Here is a 22518-nt window from a genome sequence, read left to right as displayed (position 1 = left end):
AATTCCAGTTGAAATGAAGTGTTACAAGTCATACAAACTGGACAGTTATAGAGTGACATTCACTGTCCAGCGGTGGGCTCCACTCAGCACACCTTAAGGGTGACAGAGTAGAAAAGATTGCAGTACGAGTTTTGCCTTTATCTTCTCCTCATTGCACCCTCTCTAAGGGCCTGCCTTAATCAGTTTTTGTTTCTGTGTGACTGTCGGCAGTCTCATATGTTATGGATATAACAAACCATAACATATTATGCATATAAAACCATAAAGAGCGTGCTGCATTGTATGCCGAAAAAAAAAAAGACAGAACAAGAATCATATATCCATAACACATTATTGGAGGGTAAACCACAAATGTCCTTTGCTTTAAAAAAACTGGCTGTTCACAAAAAGCTTTATTCGAGAGTATAAATGGAGAGTTAGCTGGAAGAAAAAAGTGTGGCAGAAAATAAAGGTTATAGGAATAAATTGTAAAGAAAGAAAAAAAAGGACTGGTTCAAGACCAAAGTCAAATGTGTTTTATTTTGTAAATTAAGGTGATAGTCAATTTGTTTTAGTTCAAGTTAAAAGTCAACACTGATGCTTACCAGGAGCACATTTTATGAAGATACTGATTTCATTTTCCATTATTGGCATCGTTATGTTTGATTGGTTAGCCATTTGGCCTGAGATAAGCTGTAGAGAATCTATGGAGCATTAAAGAAGTATGAGAAACATCAGACTAAAAGATGTAGACACAATCATAATAAAATAACACAACTGTTTGGTGAGATTCTGAAATATTGTATCTGGATAATGAAGTATGAATAAATAGTTGAGTTTTTAATTTTAAAATGTATTTTTAAAACATCATTTCCTTTAGACTTGGGATTGTGCAATTTTTGTCCAGTTTTATGAATTCTGGAGTTGTTTATAGCTGTTAGATTTTACTTTCTGGGCCTGTTTTTTAAAGCACTGAAGCACCTAATTTTTGGTATCACATATCATGAAACAATTTTATAGATTTTGATAGTTGATGTAAATTAGTAAAGATGTTTAACAAACCAATAAGATCACTCTTTACTATATTGCCAAATTTAAATTAATCTTTAACATTGTGTTGCTTTATGATTTGTGCAATTCAAATGAAAAAGCTTTGAACTAATATTTCCAAAATTTTGCAAAAACTAGACCCGTAACTAAGGAAATGTGAGTCTGGAATTGGTTATGGTATTGAGATTAGAAATGAGAAATATGTAGGAATATGTTTGCTAAATACATCTAAGAGCACCATGTTGCAGGAAGTCATCTGGCCAGTTTATCATAAATATTTGTACACAATCTTCAAAACATTTGGGTGTTTAGCTATTCAGGAACATGCTTTGAAAGAACAGAATTATGTAGTTTTCAGCATCAAATAAATCTAATAAATAGACACCATATTTTAAAGGATTTTAGATATTTTTACTCTGCTTTATCAAACAGATTTGTAGCTAGACAGGACATCCAGGGCATTTTGTTCAAAAACAGACCAGAACATAACAGTCAGAAACCGTCTGCAATTGTACAAACATGTAGAAACATGCTAAGTGTGAGCGGGAGTCCCACGGCTAACGTCACAGTGAGAGCTGACAGCCACACAGACAGGTTTATCATGGTGATGCCTTCTATTGCCTAAAAAAGGACAGAAGACAGCACAATGGCAGATGATGCAACTGATACCACAGAAACTTTAAGAAGGAACTTGAACTTTTGAAAAGAAAACTTGGAGCTTAAAATCAGAACTAGACAAGTTCTGTAAAGTCATACTTAGAAGGATGACTTTACTTCACAGTTAAACTGAGGCAATAACCTCAAACTGGAAGTAAGACTTCAGCAGATTCCAGGAATAACAACACAAGATATGAACTCTATCATTTTTACAAAACAAGTCGCTGGTGATTCACTCTATGAATGAAATACTCATGAAAATCAGCACTTTAAGTTTCAAAGGAAAGTATCTTGCATTACCCAGTTGTCTCAGTATCTGCTTAGGGATTTATCTAACTATGTGATATGCAGGACAAATGTATGACTTAATCTCACAGTGAATAAATAAACCATGTGACATTACCAAATCTTATTTAGGTTAGAAATAAACAACCCTTTATAAAAATAAAGCACAAACAGGCATGATATCCATTACTTATGTAGGGTAGGGTGAAATTACAGGATGAAGCCAAAATGTGCTACATTTACAGATGAACTTAATGTAACCTTCTCTAAACCTTTGAGCGCTCATGTTCAACTGTTCAATGTGTCAGTCTTTTTTGCACCACTTCCTTTTCTGTGATATGGAGCTTAATGACAAAATTCACAGCAGGTTTTTTAACCAGGAATCAATCAATAAATTTCCTCATCATCATGCTTTGATGTCACAAGATCAAGACGACACTTAGCAGATGATCGACTTGCCTTGCCATTGTGGGGTTTCAGGCAGGATGTAATTAGACGGAAGTGGCCATTGAGCTTAGGGTGTCACAGAGTGTCATAAGGTTACAACAGAGATACTGAAACTGAAAGTCACAGAAACATACAGAAGTGGACGTCCTCTGTGTGGCTGCTTCTTTGTGAACAGTCACACAGTCATGATGAAGAATGCCACTCAACTCCAAGCACATTTAAGGGAGTTGAGAGACAGATGGGTCGAAACCATTTACATCAGAATGTAAAGCTTACTGGACAGCCTTCGCAGGTACCTGACCACACCACAACACACAGACGCCATGGACAATGGATCCTCAAACTCGATTCTGTTCTCTGGTAAAAGTCGATTTACGCCGAGAAGAAATGATAGCCCTCCACAATGTTGGAGACGTCAAAGAGAGCGCCATGTTTAAGCCAGGATGTCACCAGACAAACCTTTGGTGGTGATTGTGTTTAAGTGTGGGCAGGTCAGTCCAGTCCCGGGGTCTGCAACCTTTACAACCCAAAGACAGTCAGAAAATGCTACATAACCTCTCGTGAAAAGACAACTTGAATATCTACTATTGTAGTTTAAAGCCTTCTGCAATTTATGTGTTGATTTTCTGAAAAACTTTATGTTTCCATTGGCCAGTGTGGGGTTTGGACTCATGAGCTCAGCGTTATTAGCATCACGCTCTGACCAGCTGAGCTAACCAGCCATACCTAATGTTGAGTTTTAATGGATTTGAGAAAACTTACATGATCTTACCACAATGAAGATTTGACAAAAGTGCTCATATTATAATGTTTTTCAAAATCAACATGCATTATAGTTTAATTTGGAGGCTTTTTTTCTTTTGAATTGTTAATTTTAGTTGTACAACTTTCTGGACATGGTCATTCTTGGCTGTTTTCACATTTGTTGCACTGTTTATATTAGTCTCGATATTTGTAGTTTTCTGGAGCGCAAATCAGAGCTCAATGTGATTCACAGGTGATATATTAACTTGACATTAGCAAAGACACAGCGGGACGGACCATCTGGGAAATGATGGACAGGGAGAGTCTGACAAAATATTACTGGATGTCAGACAAATTCTGGGGTTTATGTCTGCTTATTTCTAAGCCCAAAAAGCGCAACAGCAACTCATTAAATCTAAGATTTTAGAAAATGAAACAAACAAAAAAAAAAAACAAGCCCAAAGCTGCTTAGAATAACCAGACTTGGTGAGAAAAACTCAAAATGCTTCCTGTTTTTCCAGCAACATAATTCGCATTTCCCTCTTTCCTCCATGTTTCTGTTGCTGTCACCACTGATACTGTTGCATAGAAATGTCGGTTACTCCCCAAGACATGTTGAGGAAATAAAATTTACTTTAAAAAGAAAATAGTAACGCAAATTTTGATAAGTAACTGTAGTTTGACTACTGGATTTGAAATAGCAACGCGTTAGATTACCCGTTATTGAAAAAAGTGGTTTGAAGTCAGTAAATCATTACTAAGTAATATGTTATTGACATCACTGGTGGTTACTAAGTTATCATAACCACTTCATGCCAACTAGATGGCTGCAAACAAAGGAGGAAAGAGTTAAAAGTTACCTCATTTCCAGTGTAGTGGAGGATCAATATACGGCGGGGCTATTCTCATCGATTTAGACCCTCGGCGTACATCATGGCGTCATAGCTTCTTTAAAATACTGATATTAAAATACAAACTGGTAAAACATAATAATTTCACTGACAAAGGACATAATTTTCACTGCAAGGAAAAGTGAAGGACATGTCATTGTGTGGGTCTGTCTATCTTCTAAAGACTTGGTTGCATCTTGCTATCCAGGAAGTCTTACTGATTTCTGATCACTTCAGTTGGAGCAAACGTTGGTTGAAGTGATGCTTGTCTTTCCAATTTTCACTGAGGCAACACCAAACAGGAATATGTTGCCCAATGTTAGGTACAGGGGAGGATCTGGAAAGCAGTGGACCTTTTTCTCTTCCAACAGCCTTGGGGACAATGATGGAATGTGTATCATCACCGGCTCTTTGATATTTCAAAATCGATGAACTCCTCCAAAGAAATGACATTGAGTTTTTATTGGATCTATCAGGAGGAAAATAATCCAAGACTTTTTATCATTCATAATCAGGAGTGTTGATAATTGTCTAGAGCACTGTAATTTGAAATATTGTAGAAATATTTTACTTTAATATTCATAAGGGTCAGAATATCTGTACATTTTGTTGCACACAAACCAACATATACAGTATTTTTAAGGACAGTCAATTTAAGTAAATTAGTTTACCATAATACATATACAAAAGAGCCTGAATCTAGTCTCTGGTATTTTATACCTTTATCCATCCTATTATTTAATGTTACTCTCTGCACTCCATACATGACAGATCCGAGGGGTGGGGCTGAACTCATATCAAAGTCTTGAAGTTAAAAAAAAAAGTTCTATGAAAGGAGGGATTTGCAAATTTAACAAATGTTTCCCATGATCAGGTATAAGAGAGGATTTTTCTTTCCATGTGCTGTTTTCCAAACAGCTGCTTTTCTCAACTGTCCAGTGCTGAAAGACCTGTTCTAAAGACAGCCAGTAGAGGGCGGCGGAGTCCTTTAAAATCGAATGGCAGAGATGTTTTAAATAGATAATCTCTTAAATAGGGTAGTTCTCCTAATGAATGCGTTCATATACTTATTTTTATGTTCTTTTTCCAGAAAGAAAAGGCTTTTATAGTTCACATATTGTCTTCTTCCTGCCCCTTTTCTGTTTCAGCGTCCCCCTCCCTCTGCTTGTCAGACGGTAAAGACTCCTGTCCCTCCTGTAAAGCCTCTGCAGGTAGGTCTAGATCCGCCTCCTGCTCCAGATCCTGTCTGTCGTCTGGGTCAGACTGTGCCACCTCAGCCTCAATCTTTTCAAAGTCTTCGTCGTTGTTTTCAGCTTCTTTTACACTGCCCAGCTGCTTGGATTCAGCTTCTCCCATTAGATTCTCAAACATCTGGTCCTTGTTCCCATTTTCTTTCGGGGCGTCCAGTTCACACGGGGAATGGTCACTTGTAGCACCTGCCTCCTCTCCAGCTGACCTTCTGTGTTGTCTTGTAGGTGGACGCCTCTTGAATGATAATCGTGGACGGGTCTATGTGGACAAGACGAGAAAGAGCCATGAGAGAGTTTAGAAGCTGTGTAATTAGGGATGGATATTTAACATATATATATCTATCTCGATATATATATATATATATATATATATATATATATATATATATATATATATATATATATATATATATATATATATATATGTCTCTCTCTCTCTCTCTCTGTATATATATATATATTTCTCTCTCTCTCTCTATATATATATATATATATATATATATATATATATATATATATATATATATATCTATCTCTCTCTCTCTCTCTCTCTATATATATATATATATATATATATATATATATATATATATATATATATATATATATATATATATATATATATATATATATATATATAGAGAGAGAGAGAGAGATAGATATATGTGTATTTGATAAATATAAATCTTTTTTTGATTAAGCGGTTAGTAACTGGAGTGCAAAAGATACTTATTGAGAGACTTTTTAACATTCTATGAACCAGATTAAGCTAAAACTGCTCCACTTGAGGAGGTCTGGGTAGAACATATTGTCATATGAAGTTTTTTTCATGCTAAATGCAAAATGTAGATATTTTTTGTTGTGCTGATTAGTAATTTAGTTGACGTCTTCAAATACCGCTTAACTATGAATACTCCAAATATTTGTTTCAGCACTAATTCAGATCTATTTTTAAATCTAGAAAAGACAGTGTAGGAGTATAACGCTGTTAGAATATGTATAAATTAACAACAAGCAAGACAGAAACATTCAAAGGCGTGAATTCTGTACAGGGTTTTTCTTTGTCTAGTTGTCATTTCTAAAACAAAAACTAAATGTGCTTCATCTTCGGTCCAACAGCAGTTGTTTTTGCTCTTCAAATGATTTCCGGTCACGTTAGAAATCTCACAGTGGTTTGCGTGAGAACACACCACAAAGTGTAGCCAGGGACTCCAACTAGGCTAAGTGGATTATTTTCTTCAATCCACCATCTTGCTCTAGATTATCTCGGACCCGCTTAAACAGAAGATGCACATCGGCCAATCAGAAGTGCGTCTGTGAGGACAATCCGCATGTGCCTCGCTGTGTCGTCACAACTCACTCACCAAGTAGCGTGAGTAATACTTCGACTCATTTTGTTTTTCAATCATTGGCTCAGTTTGTCTCAAAAATTCAAATACAACAATTCAAATGAGGTCACAAGTAATCTAGGACTCACAATGGATCAAAAATAAATACTGTATGTTGTGGATAGATCAGAAGACCAACAACTAGATCCATGCTGTTCATGCCTGGTGATGGATTTACCTTATTAAAGCTCAGCAGGGGCGTCCCTTCAGGTGGGCTGTCGAAGCTAACAGGATCCTCATCTTCACTGGACAGATGCAGCGGGCGCAGGGTGGGGCTCAGGGGCGTGCAGGGCGTGGAGGGCGACAACTGTGCTGGCTGCAGCTTCACATCTGAACCCTTAGGTGAAGGCAGAAGAGCTGTGGGGGATAGAGCGAGGTTGGCCTGCGGAGAGGAATAATGTGTGATTATCTGTTGAGGGACTTTCCAGTGCATGTAATTCTGCACTGGAAAGCGGAATTTGAGAGTGATAAAATGAAAATTTGAGCATATCAACAAAAGCAAACGATTAACAAATACAAAAAACAAGGATCCAGAATGCATTATTTTCTTTGCTCCTCTGATTCCTCCTACTTTTAAAGCAGACTGTCAAAATAAACTCCAGTCACAAGTAAACCTTGACCAATCAGTTCGAGAAATCATCTGCCTCCCAAAACACAGGGCTGCCCAACTCTAGTTCTCAAGATCTACAGTCATTCAGCTTTAGGATGTTTCTCTTCTCCATCACACTTCATTGATCTGCATGTCATTCCCTCTTCATGTACATCTAAAAGTCTAAAAACACCCTTGAGTTAAGATCACTGATGTGTCCTACCTGGACTGGGGAGAAGAGGAAGAGGGAGAATCTGCAGCCTTTTTGTCCCATGGCTGCTCACTGTGGGAATAACTAACTAAAGGGTCTAAAGTATGAGGCTCACCAGAGCCTCAGTGGCCCAAGATCTCATTAGGCCATTAATCTGAGCCGACTGTGGCATTGGGGAAGAAAAGCCCCACCTCTTTCTTCCCAAAATGTCATGAGCCAATGCACCAGTAGGGGGCAGTAATGATTTAAACATCCTCACTTCCTGTAGTGGATTGTGCACTGTAAAACAATCAAATGTCTGAAGTTGTACCTGCAGTTTTTCAATGATGGAGGAGTTCTTTGTTTTGAAGGTGGTGGGAGAGACAGATGTCTGGCAAAAAATGAAAACAAAAACTGTCACCATCAGAGATAAATACAGAAACATTGTTAATCTCAAGTGAGTTTAGGCACCAAAACGATTAAATGCAACTACAAAAATAACCATTAAGATATTGATAGGAATCAAATGTGTAAAAATAGTCAAAATAGTTGATCAAACAATTCTGTAATAATGAAATAAATAAATAGTGAACATACAAAGTTAAAAAGAAAAAAAAAGCGAAGCTGCAGCTGAGTTGAAAGCCACAGAATGAACTTAAGTCTGCATATTTGGCTTTTTTGCTCCAAATAAAACTTTCATATCCCTGAAAAAGTAACAAAATCTTAATTTTAGTTTCTGTAGGTAGCAGGAAGCCAGTGGAGTGTGGCTGCAACCAGAATTAAATGCTGTTTCCTGGAGCCAGTCAAAAGCTGGACCAACTGATTAATACCCTCCTTATACATAGACTTACAGTAACCGAGACGTGTTGGGAAAAATGCACGACTGATTTACTCAAAGACTCTCGGAAGGAAATATGACTTTACTCTGGCTTGAAGGTATAAAAAAAGCTTCCAGAAATGCCACCCAGGTTGCTCAAACCAAGGATTGACTGAAAGACGTTTGGCATTCCAAACAAAATAACTACTTTTTATTTTGATTAAGATTTGACTTTATCCATGATTTGTGTCCTTTATTGGACATTTTGAGATCAAATCAGGTCTATCAAATACGTTTATACTCAAAAAGTTAACTTGATTAAGACAAGAACTTACTTAAATACGTATAAACAGTAATACAACATGATATGTGTTGCTGGAAAAGATGTGTGCTTCATTGTAAATAAATAAAATGGAAAATAAATAATGTGAAAAAGATGTTGGTCCCAGGAAAATAATGAATCTGTAATGAAGTATTATTTGTGTTCTAATTGTTTGGTATTAGTACATTATTCTTTATAATGCTACGATTCATGAATATAATTTAAGTCACATTTTTCCTTATGGAGTGTGCCACATTAAGATATGAATTTTGAACATTTATCTTGAAAATGGAAATGGTCACTCTAAAAAAAATCTACATACATTATTTTCAGTAAAATCCATTGTACTCTTAAATGCAGACTCAAAACTGAACGAAGGCAAAGATTTTATTGAATCAACACATTGTGAGAAGACTGAGACAAACCCAAAGCTTTTCAAAATTCAGGAAGTTGACCGTAGCACATAAATCAACAGAGGGACCAAGTTTACCCACAGCTGACACTTCCTTGTCTTGTGTAGGATTTTGCAACTTCAGAGAACAAGGAGGTCGTCCTCGAAAAGGCAACTGCAGGAAGAGAGGAAAAAAACGCAGAAAGTCTTCTGAGTATAAACAGGTTATGAGTCAGAATACTGAAGATGTTTTTATTAAACTGCTTGGCTGGACGGTTACCTCATCATTTGAATTGGGCATCGGCATAATGTGACCCTTTAACTTTCCGGCCAGCTCAGCCACAGACGGCTTGGATGGAGAATCCTTCTGGAAAAACAAGAATTCAACACAAAACCACCAGGATTATTTAACAATTACTCAAAAAAAAAAAAAAAAAAAAAAAGATTCAAAGCATTCATCCAAACATCCTCATCTTCAGCGGCCATAATAATTTGAATCATAAGTTGTGAAAAGTGTGTTGCAATAGATAGCATTAGGTTCAGATCACTCTAGGTCACTCAAAGACAAATCAGTCTAGGTCAGAAATAGGGGTAACTGCATTAAATGTGAAACAGAAGAGGCTCATCTTGGATTAACATAGGATTTTTAGTTAAGTTTTAAATTTATTTTAAAGTAAAATGACTCAAAACTGTTTGTAAATAAACAAAGTTCAGGGATATTTTCACATTTGTCTTGTGGCCCAAGAGGCTGATCTTCAAATACTTGAGCAAACAAAGCTTGACCATCTTGTGGCCAGTAAGCATTTTTTTGAAGCTCCATTCTTTTCTTTCAGTTTGCATTTTTCAAATGCATATTTAACATCTACCATAGATATGTGGTAAAGTTAAACCAAAGTCAAGCTTTGGCTTAACACACATTGTCACTAGATCACTATAAACAAGGTAAAATTCTCATTTCTAACTTTTCACATAGAAATGAGAATGGCATCAAGACAGAGAGGATGGGCAGGGGAGGGAACCAGCTAGAAAGCTTAAGATGAAGAGAAACATCATCTTTCAGCATAAAAGGACAAATAGAACATTCAACAACGTAACATATCTTCATCAAAAGAAGATTGAAGTTTCTCAATTGCGCAAACAGAATCAGACAGGAAATTAGCAAGTGGTTAGTTATGACACATAGTTAAATACAGGTGGCATAAGTTTTACTTGAAGTGCACAATATTTTTTGTTTGATGAATGACAAAATTCAAATGTCAGATTGAAAAGTGACAGTGACATAAACCATTTTTGACTGAATTCAAAGAAAACCAAAAAATGCTGATATTCTTCAATAAAAGTGTTTCACTTCCTCTTCTCGGTCAAAAGAAAAAGCAAGCACAGTGGGAAATGCAGACATCAGGTGACTAAGGGTGGGGAAAAAGGATTCCAGCAGCAGTTTGGTGGGTTTTGGCGCCGTCCTTGGAGGAACTCTCTTGAAGCGCGACAGGAAGTGAGTCCTTCACCCTGCAGCTGGTCAGCATCATGCTGCAGCCTGTGACAGCAGGGACCTGCACGTCCTCGCTGCTTCACATTGTTATCACTGCTCGGCCTCTTCACTTTCTCCGTCTCCCGCTATTCCCAAACTGATTTCTTCACCGCCCTCCTCCGCACTTCCCTTTCAGGGTCACTAACTCTGCACATATCTGAGCCTGAATGATAAGTTGGCGTCATAGCAGAACGCGCATAAATTTCTCCACTCTTCATTTATTTCTATAGTATGATGGTGCATTAGGCCATACTAAAAAATAGAAAATAAATGAAACAAATGTTATTTTTGAATAATGTTAAAAATGTAAATTTTTAAATGAAATCAAAAAAATTATCACTTTTTTTCTAAGTTAAATTTCTCCTCTCTTCATATAATACAATGGAGTAATAGAGCATACAAAAAAAATGTAAAATAAAAGATTAATCAACTCCTGCAGATTACAAGAATAAAGTTGTAATATTATGAGAATGAAGTCATTGTACTATAAAAATAAATATTATAAAAATATTGTAATAATTGTAAAATGAAGTCATTGGAATTTGAGAATAAAGTCAAAATATTACAAAGAGTGTAGCGGGAATATTGTGACTTGTAATTTTTTGATTTTCTTCTATTAATTGTATTGTTTTTGTTTTCTTGCCCCTGCTCTGTCGTAGATAATACGTTTAAACCGCTAATGCTTTTGGTTTCCATGCGTTTGTAGTCAAATTGTTCTGAGCTTGTGGAAATTCTCATGAATCATGTTGCCATTAAATGATTTGCATCTTGCTTGTGTGGTCACTCCCTTTCAATCAGTAACTTTCACACTATATCGCATTTCCATGTTACTTTTATACATCATTAAGAAACTCATGGCTTTCTGTTCGCAGCTGCCACTTCTGTCATGTTTCCTGAGTGGGCATTTCCACTCTGACATTCCCTCCGCTTCCCCTGAGCACATTTTGGACCAGCGCCCAGGAAAACATGGATCTCCCAAGCGTCACAAACACACATACCAGGTTAATCGCAACGCTTTATTTTCTTTTGGTTCTCTTGTTCTCAGCATGACCTCACTGCCTCACTCCCTCCACCCAAACACAGCGAAACGTCTGCTTGGACTCCTCTGTTGTCCCGCTCCACATCCAAACTCTTTCCTAAACTCTCCTGCCTCATATTTGATAAGCAGTAATTACCAGATGCCCTCCAAACCCCCCCCCAACCTCGTTATTTTGTAAGCTCCAATTGTTAACTCTTTCCTGTCCTTCCAAAACAAACGCATTCAGAGAAAACCCAAATCACAACTGCACAGCCAAAGGAAGCAGGGCTCTTTGTTTTGGTCGCCGGTGAGATGTCTGGGTTGAAGAAAAGCTGCGTCATCGAAAATGGTGGGAAAAGATAAACGAGGGCTTTAAACTGGATGGAGTGAAAAAAAAAGAAAAAAGGTTATTCTGTTCCCTTTTATGAGGTACCCCTAAATAAAATCCAGTGCAACTATCCACCTCAAAAAGTCACTTGATTAGTAAATTAAGCATTTTTATAATTTAATTTTAGTATAAAAGTTGCTTTACATTAATTTTTAGATTTCTGACATGTCATGTTCGGTTGCAAACTTAACAGGAGTGACTGAGCCATAAAAAAGCCAAGCTTCTGCTGATTTGAATAAATTATGAAGAACATCAGGCATCTGGGTTTGCCTTGGTAACAGTCTTTTGAGCAGCTCCATATCTAAAATCTAACTATTGGGTGAACAAATTCCAAATGCTTGTAAATCTCCTAATTAATGGTCATGAGTTATTTAAATCTTCAGAGTGTAAAGTCATCACTTAGTGGACGGCATAACTAACAGGGCAAGGGTTCAGAAATCAGTCAATCCACTGATGTGGTTAGTTTCGCATTTAAAATATGCATAGTTTGTTCAAATTCTTTTTTTTTTTTTTTTTTTAAGCTTTATCTAATGGTCAGATTATAATTAACAATGAAAGAGGGAATCAGTAATTTACGGTGAGCTGTCTGAAAGCAAACAAACCTTTTAGATAAAAAGTAATTGTTTTGTGGATGGGATGTCCCACAAGCCTCTTTAAATTACATGTGAGCAACTGGGCAATTCACTTTCTACGGCATGAGTCTCTTCATGGTGCAAAGTGCAGTCATGTAAAGTGAAAGGCATACGTAACTTTTGCTACATTAACAAGCAATATCGCTTACTATTTTTGTCCCAGAGAAGGCAAAACAGATAACAATAGGCCTTAAATGGGAAAAATAAAGAGTTGGTTATCAGTACCGCACACGTTTCACTCAGCTGGGACCCCACGCTTGGCTGTGAAAGAGTGGGAAACTATGTTTCTCTACAAGACAGATCAGATCAGACTATTTTTGGGGGCGTAAGGCCTGGGAAAAAGCCCCAGCGCTGTTCAAGCAGCTCTGCTTCGTAACCCCTCTGCTCCTCCGAGTGTCCCTCGACCACATCTGAAGCATGCTGTAATACAGCATATGGAGCAACTGGGTATGCCTAAACAAGGAGATGGTTGAAATTCTTCTTTAAGCTAAACAAGCATTCAGTGGAGTCATGTGAGCTGCAGCAGAGCTTAGCAAAAGTGCTAATATCTAAATTTTGCACATCATGCTCTACATGCCATCAGACAAGGGAGTTGTGGGGGCAGCATTATGATATGGGAACACTTTCCTTGGAAAAAAGCTAAGTACAGGTTAATCCAGCAAAAACCTAAAAAAACAAACAAACAAAAAATAACTAGAGACTTCCTTCCTGAGAAACAACAAGCCTAAACATAAACCTCGAGCTAATTTGGACATATTGGGTGATAAATAAAAATCAGACCATGTCTGTCAGGTTTGCACACAGCTGAAACACTAATCTTTTCATTTTATAAAGTACAGAGCCAAGGATAAAATTTTTGGAGAACAACCTTTTCATTTTTGTTCACATAGATAAGTGGAACTGGCTCGACATCTTTTAACAACGACAAGAGAGAAATCCTCCAACTGCTAAAATCTGATGCTACTCAACTTTTGTTCCCATTTCCCTAAAGGATGAAATTGTGCTCAGTGTCCTCTTCAGAAGTTTTTGTGTTGCTTCTTTCAGTAGTTCTCGGTGCAGCGCCCCCACAGGTGTGTTGGTAGACCTCAATGCTGCAATTGTATGTGTCAAAATGTGGCATCTTTTTAGAAACGTCAACTAAAGATCGGTGGATTGTGGGTGAGGGTTTTCAGAATCTTAAAGTTGATTTCTTAGCTAAGCACTGATACTGCAAAATCTAGACAAAGAAAGTAGAATGCAGAATGCCATCGGTTACCGACTTCTCAGCAAAACATTGGACTGGGACTTGGTGTGGGTAAATGCCTATTTTTAAATGACTCGGAGCAGCAACTGAGATGTCTAGGTTCAGATATACATAGCAAATGTTTAATGATGTGCACAACTAATATCTTAATTCCACACTGTGAATGAAAGCACGCGGTTCACTGTGTGATCATCAGCTGTGAAAGAAGAAGAAAAGTTAGGCTGTCCACACAAAGTTTGCTTTCTTTTCTTACTGCAATTCCTGCTCCCAGAGGCAGTTGGGAAGAAGCACATGATATCAGGCTCAGCAGACATCAACATATCCACCCGGAGTCAAAGAGCTGCCAAATACACAATCAATCATGAGCCTGATGATAATCTGTAAGATCGTGGATGCTTCTCTGAAATTAAAACCCTCTGGAGATCTCTTAGTTAGAATGAAATAAACTAGACAATTGCTCAATCAGATCTTGTTCAGAAGAGCAGACAGAGCATTATGCTTGCATATTGTCTCTGTAGCTTCAGCAAGTCCTGCCGCAGGGAAACAATGACAGAGAACAACTCCTTCTGGCCTCAGCACTTGTTTCAGAGAAACTGGCACTTCTAATGCCTGCTGCCTTTCCAGGAAAACATGAGGTGTTTTTAAACCAGACCTCAAGTGAAAATTTCTCTTTTCCACAGTTCTCACAATGAAGTCCTTCACCAGTGGATGAGCAAAACTCATCCATGGGCGTCTGCGGCCCTGAGGTAACAGGGAGGTGCTACTAGCACAAACTGGTACTGTATGCGAGTCAAACAATAAAATATATATATAGAAAAATCACAAAGTAAAGAATACGTAACTATGATGACCTAAAAATAGAAACAGGATGATGATATACACGCACCAAGAACAGCTTGGATAGTTTTAATGCAAAGGTGAAACTAGATATTTTCATGTACTCACATGTTTATGAGGATAATTCATAACATTTATAATCATAACACTAATATTACAGACAAATCCTGCTCTAATTGAATTGAAGTGTTTTATCCCCATAACCATCACTAAATTTTATAAGCTTTGTTGAAACTGAAAGTTTACAGACAGAAATGATTAAAAGCACTGATACAGAGAAAAATGTCAAAGTGTCGTGATAAGAAAACCTTGGGATTGCACACTGATTACACAAAACATCAAAGTCACACCCGCAAAAGGCAGTGCTCATCCAGACCTCAATGACCTAAAGTCTCCTTTTATACTCATTAAAAGTTTTATCTACAAGGATAAAAAAAATTATATATATATATATAAACACCAGAGCAATAGAGGTCCAGATCTACCACACCAGACAAGACCCAAGGTGTAGGTTGTGCAAGGAGGCCCCTGAGACAGTCCAGCACATCACAGCAGGGTGCAAGATACTGGCAGGGAAAGCGTACATGGAGCGACATAACCAAGTGGCAGGCATAGTGTACAGAAACATCTGTGCAGAATATGGACTGGAAACCCCGAGATCAAAGTGGGAAACACCCCCAAAGGTGGTGGAGAACGCCAGAGCTAAGATCCTGTGGGACTTCCAGATCCAGACAGACAAAATGGTAATGGCGAACCAACCAGACATTGTCGTAGTGGATAAACATCAGAGGAAAGCCGTTGTGGTAGATGTAGCAATACCAAGTGATTGCAACATTAGGAAAAAGGAGCACGAGAAACTGGAGAAATACCAGGGCCTCAAGGAAGAACTGGAGAGGGCCTGGAAGGTGAAGACCACAGTGGTGCCTGTGGTCATCGGGGCCCTCGGGGCAGTAACCCCCAAACTGGAGCAGTGGCTACAACAGATCCCAGGAACAACATCAGACATCTCAGTCCAGAAATGTGCAGTCCTTGGCACAGCCAAGATACTACGCAGAACCCTCAAGCTCCCAGGCCTCTGGTAGAGGACCCGAGCTCAGAGGATAAGAACCACCCGCAGTAAAAACGACCAGGAGGTGAAATGGTGTTTGCAAACAAGTAGCAGCTTGCAGCCTTTATCTTTACACTCCTTTCTGCCAAAAAAGGAAGAAGAATGGCCATATGCCAAAATTAGAAGAGGGTGGTGCAGGCTGTGTGGGCTAACTGCTCTGCAGGGAGGTCTGAATGTCATCTATGAACTTATAAAGACTGTTTTAGTCATTTCCTCCTACTCTTAGTCAGAATTATCAGGGGTTCTTTCCGTCTAAATTAACCTATTTATTCATTTAGAACTGGCCATAAGTAGCTCAAATCCAAATAATTTTTTTTAACGACAACAATGTTGTTCATCCAAAAATTGTGATTTTGATAGACAACGCATGTAAACTCTATGTTTAAATGAAACTGTGCATCATTCTGTTACATTGATTCATGAATGGCAGCAGCACGGGTGTTTTTCTTGCGCTGGTTGTCTTGCTCATAACTCACCTCCTGCATTTCTCTGCAGGAGGCTCGTAAAGTGTCCAGTGACAGCAGCAGGCCCTGACAGAGCATCACGGTTTTTTTGTTTTTGTTTTTAGTAGAAAAAGCAGAAAAAACAACAACAAATAAAAAAAGAAAATTATGCAATAACAGAAAAGAATAATGAACGATCATGCAGTTTAAAGATTTTAGTTTTTTAAAATAATGATTGGGCACAAAGTGGAAAAACTTTCCAACAAACTGAGTTGCAATGCAAAAAGGAAGCACAAAGATGTAAATATAGAGAAAATACATCCGCAACTAGGCAACACAACAAGTATGTTTTAGGCTAATAGTTCCTCATTTCCACATAAAGCATGAACGATTTTCCTACAAGTTGGTACTTGTGTGTTTCAGCTTGGTTTAGGAATATTCTGGATCTGGTCCCTGATCCTGTTTTGTCTCCTGTCCAAGCTGCTGTTGTTCTGGGAGACTTGCAAACATGTTTTGTATCAATATTTATTTTTCGTAACCATTGCTTTTTTCAAAATTAATCTGAATTTTTCCATGACTATTTAAGAACTTGTTAAAGAGAAACTATAATGGCTGCTGCAAGTCACCGTTTGCCTGTGTGTTGTGACCTGCTGTACCTTTGTGATGAGACTTATTTTGAATTTAAACAACTAAATGATATTTAAAGGAAAGTGCTATAATTATGGAGTTGGACTCTTTTAAAAAATGTTTTATCTGCTATAATTAACTAAAAATGCATTTAAATACACAATGAACCAAATTATCAACAAGTCATATCAAAAACATAGTAGACATGTCGACCAAATGGTTAAATATCCAAACTGTTTAAAGTTTGTGTCTTCAGTTCAACGAGAGTGGGAAACTCTGCTAATAAACACCAGAGTAGTTTATTTCTGTTTTGGGGGCCAAAACTGTTGAGTTCTTTATGCTTGATTTATCTACTGCATGCCTTTTTGTTTGTTGTCACTGTTTGATTTTTCCTTTGGAAAAGTCCAGATCCATTTCAAAGCTGCACCATGTAACTTTTATAAGATATGTTTGTTACATATTTGTTAAAATTACCACCATGCCCTGACAGTATAAAATGAGACTGTCATTTTATACAGTCTCATTGTTGTTGTTGTAGGAAACATCAACAACAACAACAAAAAAAAAAAAACAAGCTCCTCTGCTATCATCTCTTCTAATATTTCCAGAAAAATCTTCAAATGGGACAAGCAATTTTTTGTTGTCATGTAAAATGCAGAGAGCATCGTTGGTGAGTGAGGAAGGTGTTGCACGTTTAAAATATTATGACCCCATGTAGATATTATAATATGTGTTGTTTTAGAAACTGTAAAGTTATTGGGTTGTCAAATCTGCATATGGTGGTGATTTTATGTATTGCCTCATCTTAACTCACTCAGATTAGTGTTTGGGACAAGAAATAAGACATCCCATCATAACATTGCAGAATCTTTTGCTGCTTCGTATGTTTGGCGAAAACACCTTGGTGCTATCTTTTTAAAGTTTTTTTTTAATGCTGTGCAAATCTGTACCTGTCTGGAGACATGGAATGCAAACAATCAATGAAACAGGACCAAAGTGACAAAAGTGTTCAGCAAAAGAAGACAGAAAGCTATTTCAGATTGTCATTCTGGGAAACTGTTGTAAACAGCATGAGAAAAAGTGCAGAGAAAACACAAAGAGTTTGGGAAAAAGCATGTAATTGTGTCCTTTGGGGCATTTTCCACAGCTTACATCAGAGGAGAATACAGTTAAGATGTGTGAACATAAGTCTGCAAATATTCTCAGAGAGAGAGAGAAAAAAAAACAAGACGATCTTACAAGATGCAGGAAATCTCAGTGTCATATGACATCGCTGGGTGATTCATGTCAATGTGTGATTTGAAGAGATTCATCACAGCTCAGTATAGTTAGGCATTGTTTTTAATCTTCTCAAAGTTAAAAGAGTAAGAGTGAAATGAATCAGCCCAAAAGTCAGTCTTATGTGCTCCAGTGATGAAGAACTTTTATTATGCGAGAACAGCCAAGAGTACCTGTTTATAATCGTGCTTTGACACAATTTGGATGACGTAGTGCAGCAGACCAGGAAAGGGAAAAACTAACTCATTAGCAGTGCAGCTGGCAATGGCTGTTATACATTGACTTTACTATGCATTACATAATAAATGTGCTCGCCAGATGGTTGGCAAAGTATCTCCAAAATACTCCCTGCCCCACTTGTGGTGGAGTGTTTCCATCAAAGAAGAAAAAAGCACCACAGCATGAAATCTGCCCCTGTGGAAAATCCTCAGGTGCCCACTCAAAACTCTATAAATGTCCGGTTTGTTTGGCATCGATGTTCCAGTGTGAGAAAAAATAAGAAGGTTGGTCGATTGTGTCACATTCGATGAACATAAATTACTCGATTTTGAAAAACATTCACAAATCTTCTGATCAACAAAATTCCTTGACATTATGACAGTCCCTCCATGTTGGTTTTGTGTTACCAGTTCTTCAGTGAATCAGGCAGCAGCCAGGTAGCACATGTCAACTCTAGAGGAGCTGCAAACATCCACAGCTCAGGTGGGAGAATTTGTTGACCGCTCAATATTTGTCCAGAGTTAATGAAAACAAAAGTTATGCATTCTTCACACAATAGAATAGCTATGAATCATATGTCATCCCAATAAAATATCTGAAGGTCTCCATGAATCAGGCATAATTTGCGCATCTTCATCAGAAAAATATTTGACGAATAAAATTCAAAACCACCTCAGATCTGCTTCTACATGCAGCTCAGAGTCTAAGTAGAAGCAAAGCAGAGCCTTAACCTCAAACTGAGTGGATTTTGCTTCGTGGGAGAAGCTTTGCAGATTACTTCCGCACTTCCTAATGTGCTGTGGAGGAAAGAAATTGGGTGTTTCGCTTCCTACTTTTCACGTAGAATGAAACTCTTGCGAGTGATGTTAAAAGTCTTTCTTTAAACAGGGAGGAGGCTCCCAAAAACTGTGAGCAAGCCATACATTTCCTCTGCTCAGGAGAAACAGAGTTTCTGTTTCAACTTATGCTCTTCAGAGGAAGAGGGACGCTGTACAGATCTCTGTAATTTGAGGAATTCATAAAAGATCCTCTGTCATCTCCTTTTACTTCCACTTAGGCTTTGGTAATGAGCAACAAGATTAGTCTGAAACTCACTGAGCATCTCAACTTGTGTAGTTTTAATAAATCTCCCGTAAATGTGTGTGAATGTGTCATTATTTGGATTTTATGTGCTGCTTTGTATAAGAAGCCAAAAGTAATGAGAAAAGCTTTGATATCCTATATGCTCCCACTGATCTATAACTTTTCAACCCTGTAAAATGATTAAATATTAAAAGAAAACAATCTTAACTCTTCCAAATATATATATGTATATAGCAGTATTTTTAAATACTGCAACTTTAACCATTGATGTAATGCCTCCATTTCAATTCCACTTTAATGTCTAAAAACATCTGGTTGTAAAGAGAAGAGAGACTTAAATAGTTTCTACCTCCATCCTGGGAAAGCGCCGGGAATCGTCCCCTCCTGGTGTTTTTCTCCCTCCGCCTCGGTCTTTAGGAGCAAACTGCACACAGCTTGAGAGGAAAGTGAGGAGAAACGAAGAACAGCAGCTCTGTGTTTATATCTGGAGCCAAATCAGCCTCATGCACTGAGAGGGAGGGGCCCTGCTATACTTTTCTACACGCATTTGACTCCCACTGTGAGGACTTTCAAACTAAAAGCCTCTTTATTACAGTGTTAAAGCTGATAAATACATCATTGAAATGTGCATACCATTTTACATGCATTTCCTTTTTGCTTAATTCTGGTTATTTATAAACAGAAGTCATGCAAAGTTCAATTCAATTCAGCGTATTCATATATAGGGCCGATACAGCGAGAATAAATGACTCTGATGTGTTTCTTTAACGCCAATTCACATGCAAACAGCTATGAAGACAAAAAAAAGAAGATTTTTTAGGCTTTTCTTAAAAACAATTGTAGTATAAGTGATGATGTGTAGACACTGTCTGCTTAATAATACATGTATTTTATGGATGTGTCGTTTTTGGGAACACAGAAAAACAATAAAGTGATCAGTATACTGACATAAAGGTTGTCTATGAGTGAGTAGATTAAAAAGAACTGAAATTCTTCCTAGTACTTATTCACCCATAAACAAAAAAATTAGACAGTTTTTAAACCACTTTCAAGCTGCAGGACCAAAAATGACCTGTAATGCATATCAAACATGTTTTCCTAAGTAAATAACCTGTTGAGAACTAAAACAACAATTCAAACGTTGCTTAGATACGAGTTTTGTTCAGGTTGACGATCTAATCTCTGCTACACCTTTACAAAAATGTAAGGTTCTAAATCAAAAAATGTTTAATTTTGAATTTAATTTTATTTTATTTTCTATCTGCTCCCACACACAGAGCTGTCTGCCACTCCTCAGCCTCTCCCTCCTGTTTCAAACTCTTCTAATTGACTAAAAGTTAGAGTTAAATATGAAGGAGACGTTTGCTACCTTTGACAAAAAAAAAAAGCTTAAGTCTATGAAAGCAGTGTAGCAGTTTTGCTAATGAGGGAGCTTATTATGACTCAACCAAAGTAAGAAAATAAAATCCAGTCTGACCTTTCTTGCTCATGTGTTTCTTCTTACTGAGCAGTAAAAGTTAATAAAATGTGTAACATGTCTTTTGCTTTGTTTACTTACTGGAGGGTTTCATGTGTCAGTTTCTGCTAATAAAATTGTAAAACTATGAGCTTCATTCTTATTTATAGTTCAAAAATATTGAGAAAAGTCAGGAAAAGGAGGCGGCAGAGAGTGCATCTTGTTTACAGATAATAATTTCAGCTTTTTTTTCGTTTTTTTTTTACTCATCGCCTTGTTGCAGAGTTCACTGTGAACTGTTCAGGTTTGAGATGAATGACCTCACAGTCATTTTATGGTGGGAAAAGCTTTTGAAATAGAGAGAAGGGATGAGAAAAGGAGACAGCAGCACGGAGCCGAATGGAAGAAGAAGAAGAAAAAACAAAACAGTGACAGTAAAGTCCAGGTTCTGTGGTGCTTGAAGAATGTTCTGGGTTTTACTTCAGCTTCACCCAGTCACGCTCAAGGCTGAGGGAGCAAAACAGGAAAACAGTTTGTGCTCATCATAATTTGCGGAAGTAAACTGGAAGGAGAAACTGATAAAGATGTCTTAAAGGATAAATGAAAAATATTTCTTTTACAGATTAAAATATATTTGTATGTAAAGAAATGTGTGTATTTTGATTCACTATATGCTCGTTGTTTTACTTTACATCTGACTGTCTTTTTAAGATTTAAAATCCCTGATTTCTGCTGCGTTTTTCTGTAACTGGCACAAACTTTGCCGCCCTCTGGTGGTGGGAAATATAACGACACTGTAATAAAAGAAAGGAAAATAACTATAGAGCCCAGTTGAGCCATCATATTTCAAAATTAATTATTCAAGTTTTTAAGTCATTTTACTAGTATTTTTTGAATTTTTCTTTAAAATCTAAGATGTCTTTAAGTTTGTTCATGTTGATAAAATCAGCCTTGGGGTTAATTTATTATTGTTTACTTACAAGAAAACTCTAAACGCTCTAACAATGTTCACCAGACGTTTGGAAGTGAAACAGGCCCACAGCATCACAGATCCTGCACCATGTTCAAGAACAGAGTGGAGGAATTTTTTTCACCCTTTCAGTCCTTGCTCATTAATCATTCAAACCCTGTTTCTAGAGAGCAGAGCATCCAAGTTGTTTCCATGGAGTTTAAAGGGAAAGTCTTTCTAGACCTTAAAAATTGAGTTATTAATTAACACTTAGTAACAAAGATGGAGTTGTGCTTACACATATTTTTAAAAATAAAAATATCTGCGCTAATATCATTTTAATGGCACGTTGGATGAAGAAATGCAAAGCGCTTTGAGTCATTGTCCTGCAGAAAAATGAAACATTACCCCAGTCTGTGGTAAAGAGCGCACTGCAACAGGTTTTCATTCAGAACGACTCTGTGCTGCAACACAGACTGCTACAGCTGATCCTGTCTGCCCACAGCCATCAGCATCTACAAAACCTCTTTAAGAAATCCTGAAAATATGAGATACAACATTTCACTTCCCTTTGGAATCAATAAAGTATTTTTGAATTTGAATTACTTTTGTCTAATAGTGTTTCTAAACTCTGTGTGTGGCATCGCCTGCAGTGGGTAAATTAGGACATTTTTTTTTTTTTTTTTTAGATAAGTCATAAATTTGAAATG

The 22518-nt window shown here is 37.3% G+C and overlaps 1 protein-coding gene across 1 annotated transcript; it reads right to left on the bottom strand.

Annotated features, from left to right (window-relative positions):
* Window positions 1-4604: 4604 nt before the first annotated feature.
* zgc:153184 (uncharacterized protein LOC751652 homolog) lies at window positions 4605-19856 on the bottom strand. The gene is made up of 6 exons (XM_055029029.1): window positions 19753-19856; window positions 9280-9366; window positions 9103-9174; window positions 7801-7860; window positions 6869-7072; window positions 4605-5561 (listed from the first exon to the last, which is right to left on the bottom strand). The coding sequence occupies exons 1-6, from the start codon at window positions 19756-19758 to the stop codon at window positions 5163-5165; spliced, it is 828 nt and encodes a 275-aa protein (XP_054885004.1). The 5' UTR covers window positions 19759-19856; the 3' UTR covers window positions 4605-5162.
* Window positions 19857-22518: the final 2662 nt, after the last annotated feature.

The sequence above is a fragment of the Poeciliopsis prolifica genome, unplaced genomic scaffold, assembly GCF_027474105.1.
Source record: "Poeciliopsis prolifica strain line A6 unplaced genomic scaffold, Auburn_PproV2 SCAFFOLD004, whole genome shotgun sequence".
NCBI classification, from domain to species: Eukaryota; Metazoa; Chordata; class Actinopteri; order Cyprinodontiformes; family Poeciliidae; genus Poeciliopsis; species Poeciliopsis prolifica.
The sequence above is the reverse complement of the archived record's forward strand: the minus strand, read 5'-3'. Positions and strand labels throughout refer to the sequence as shown.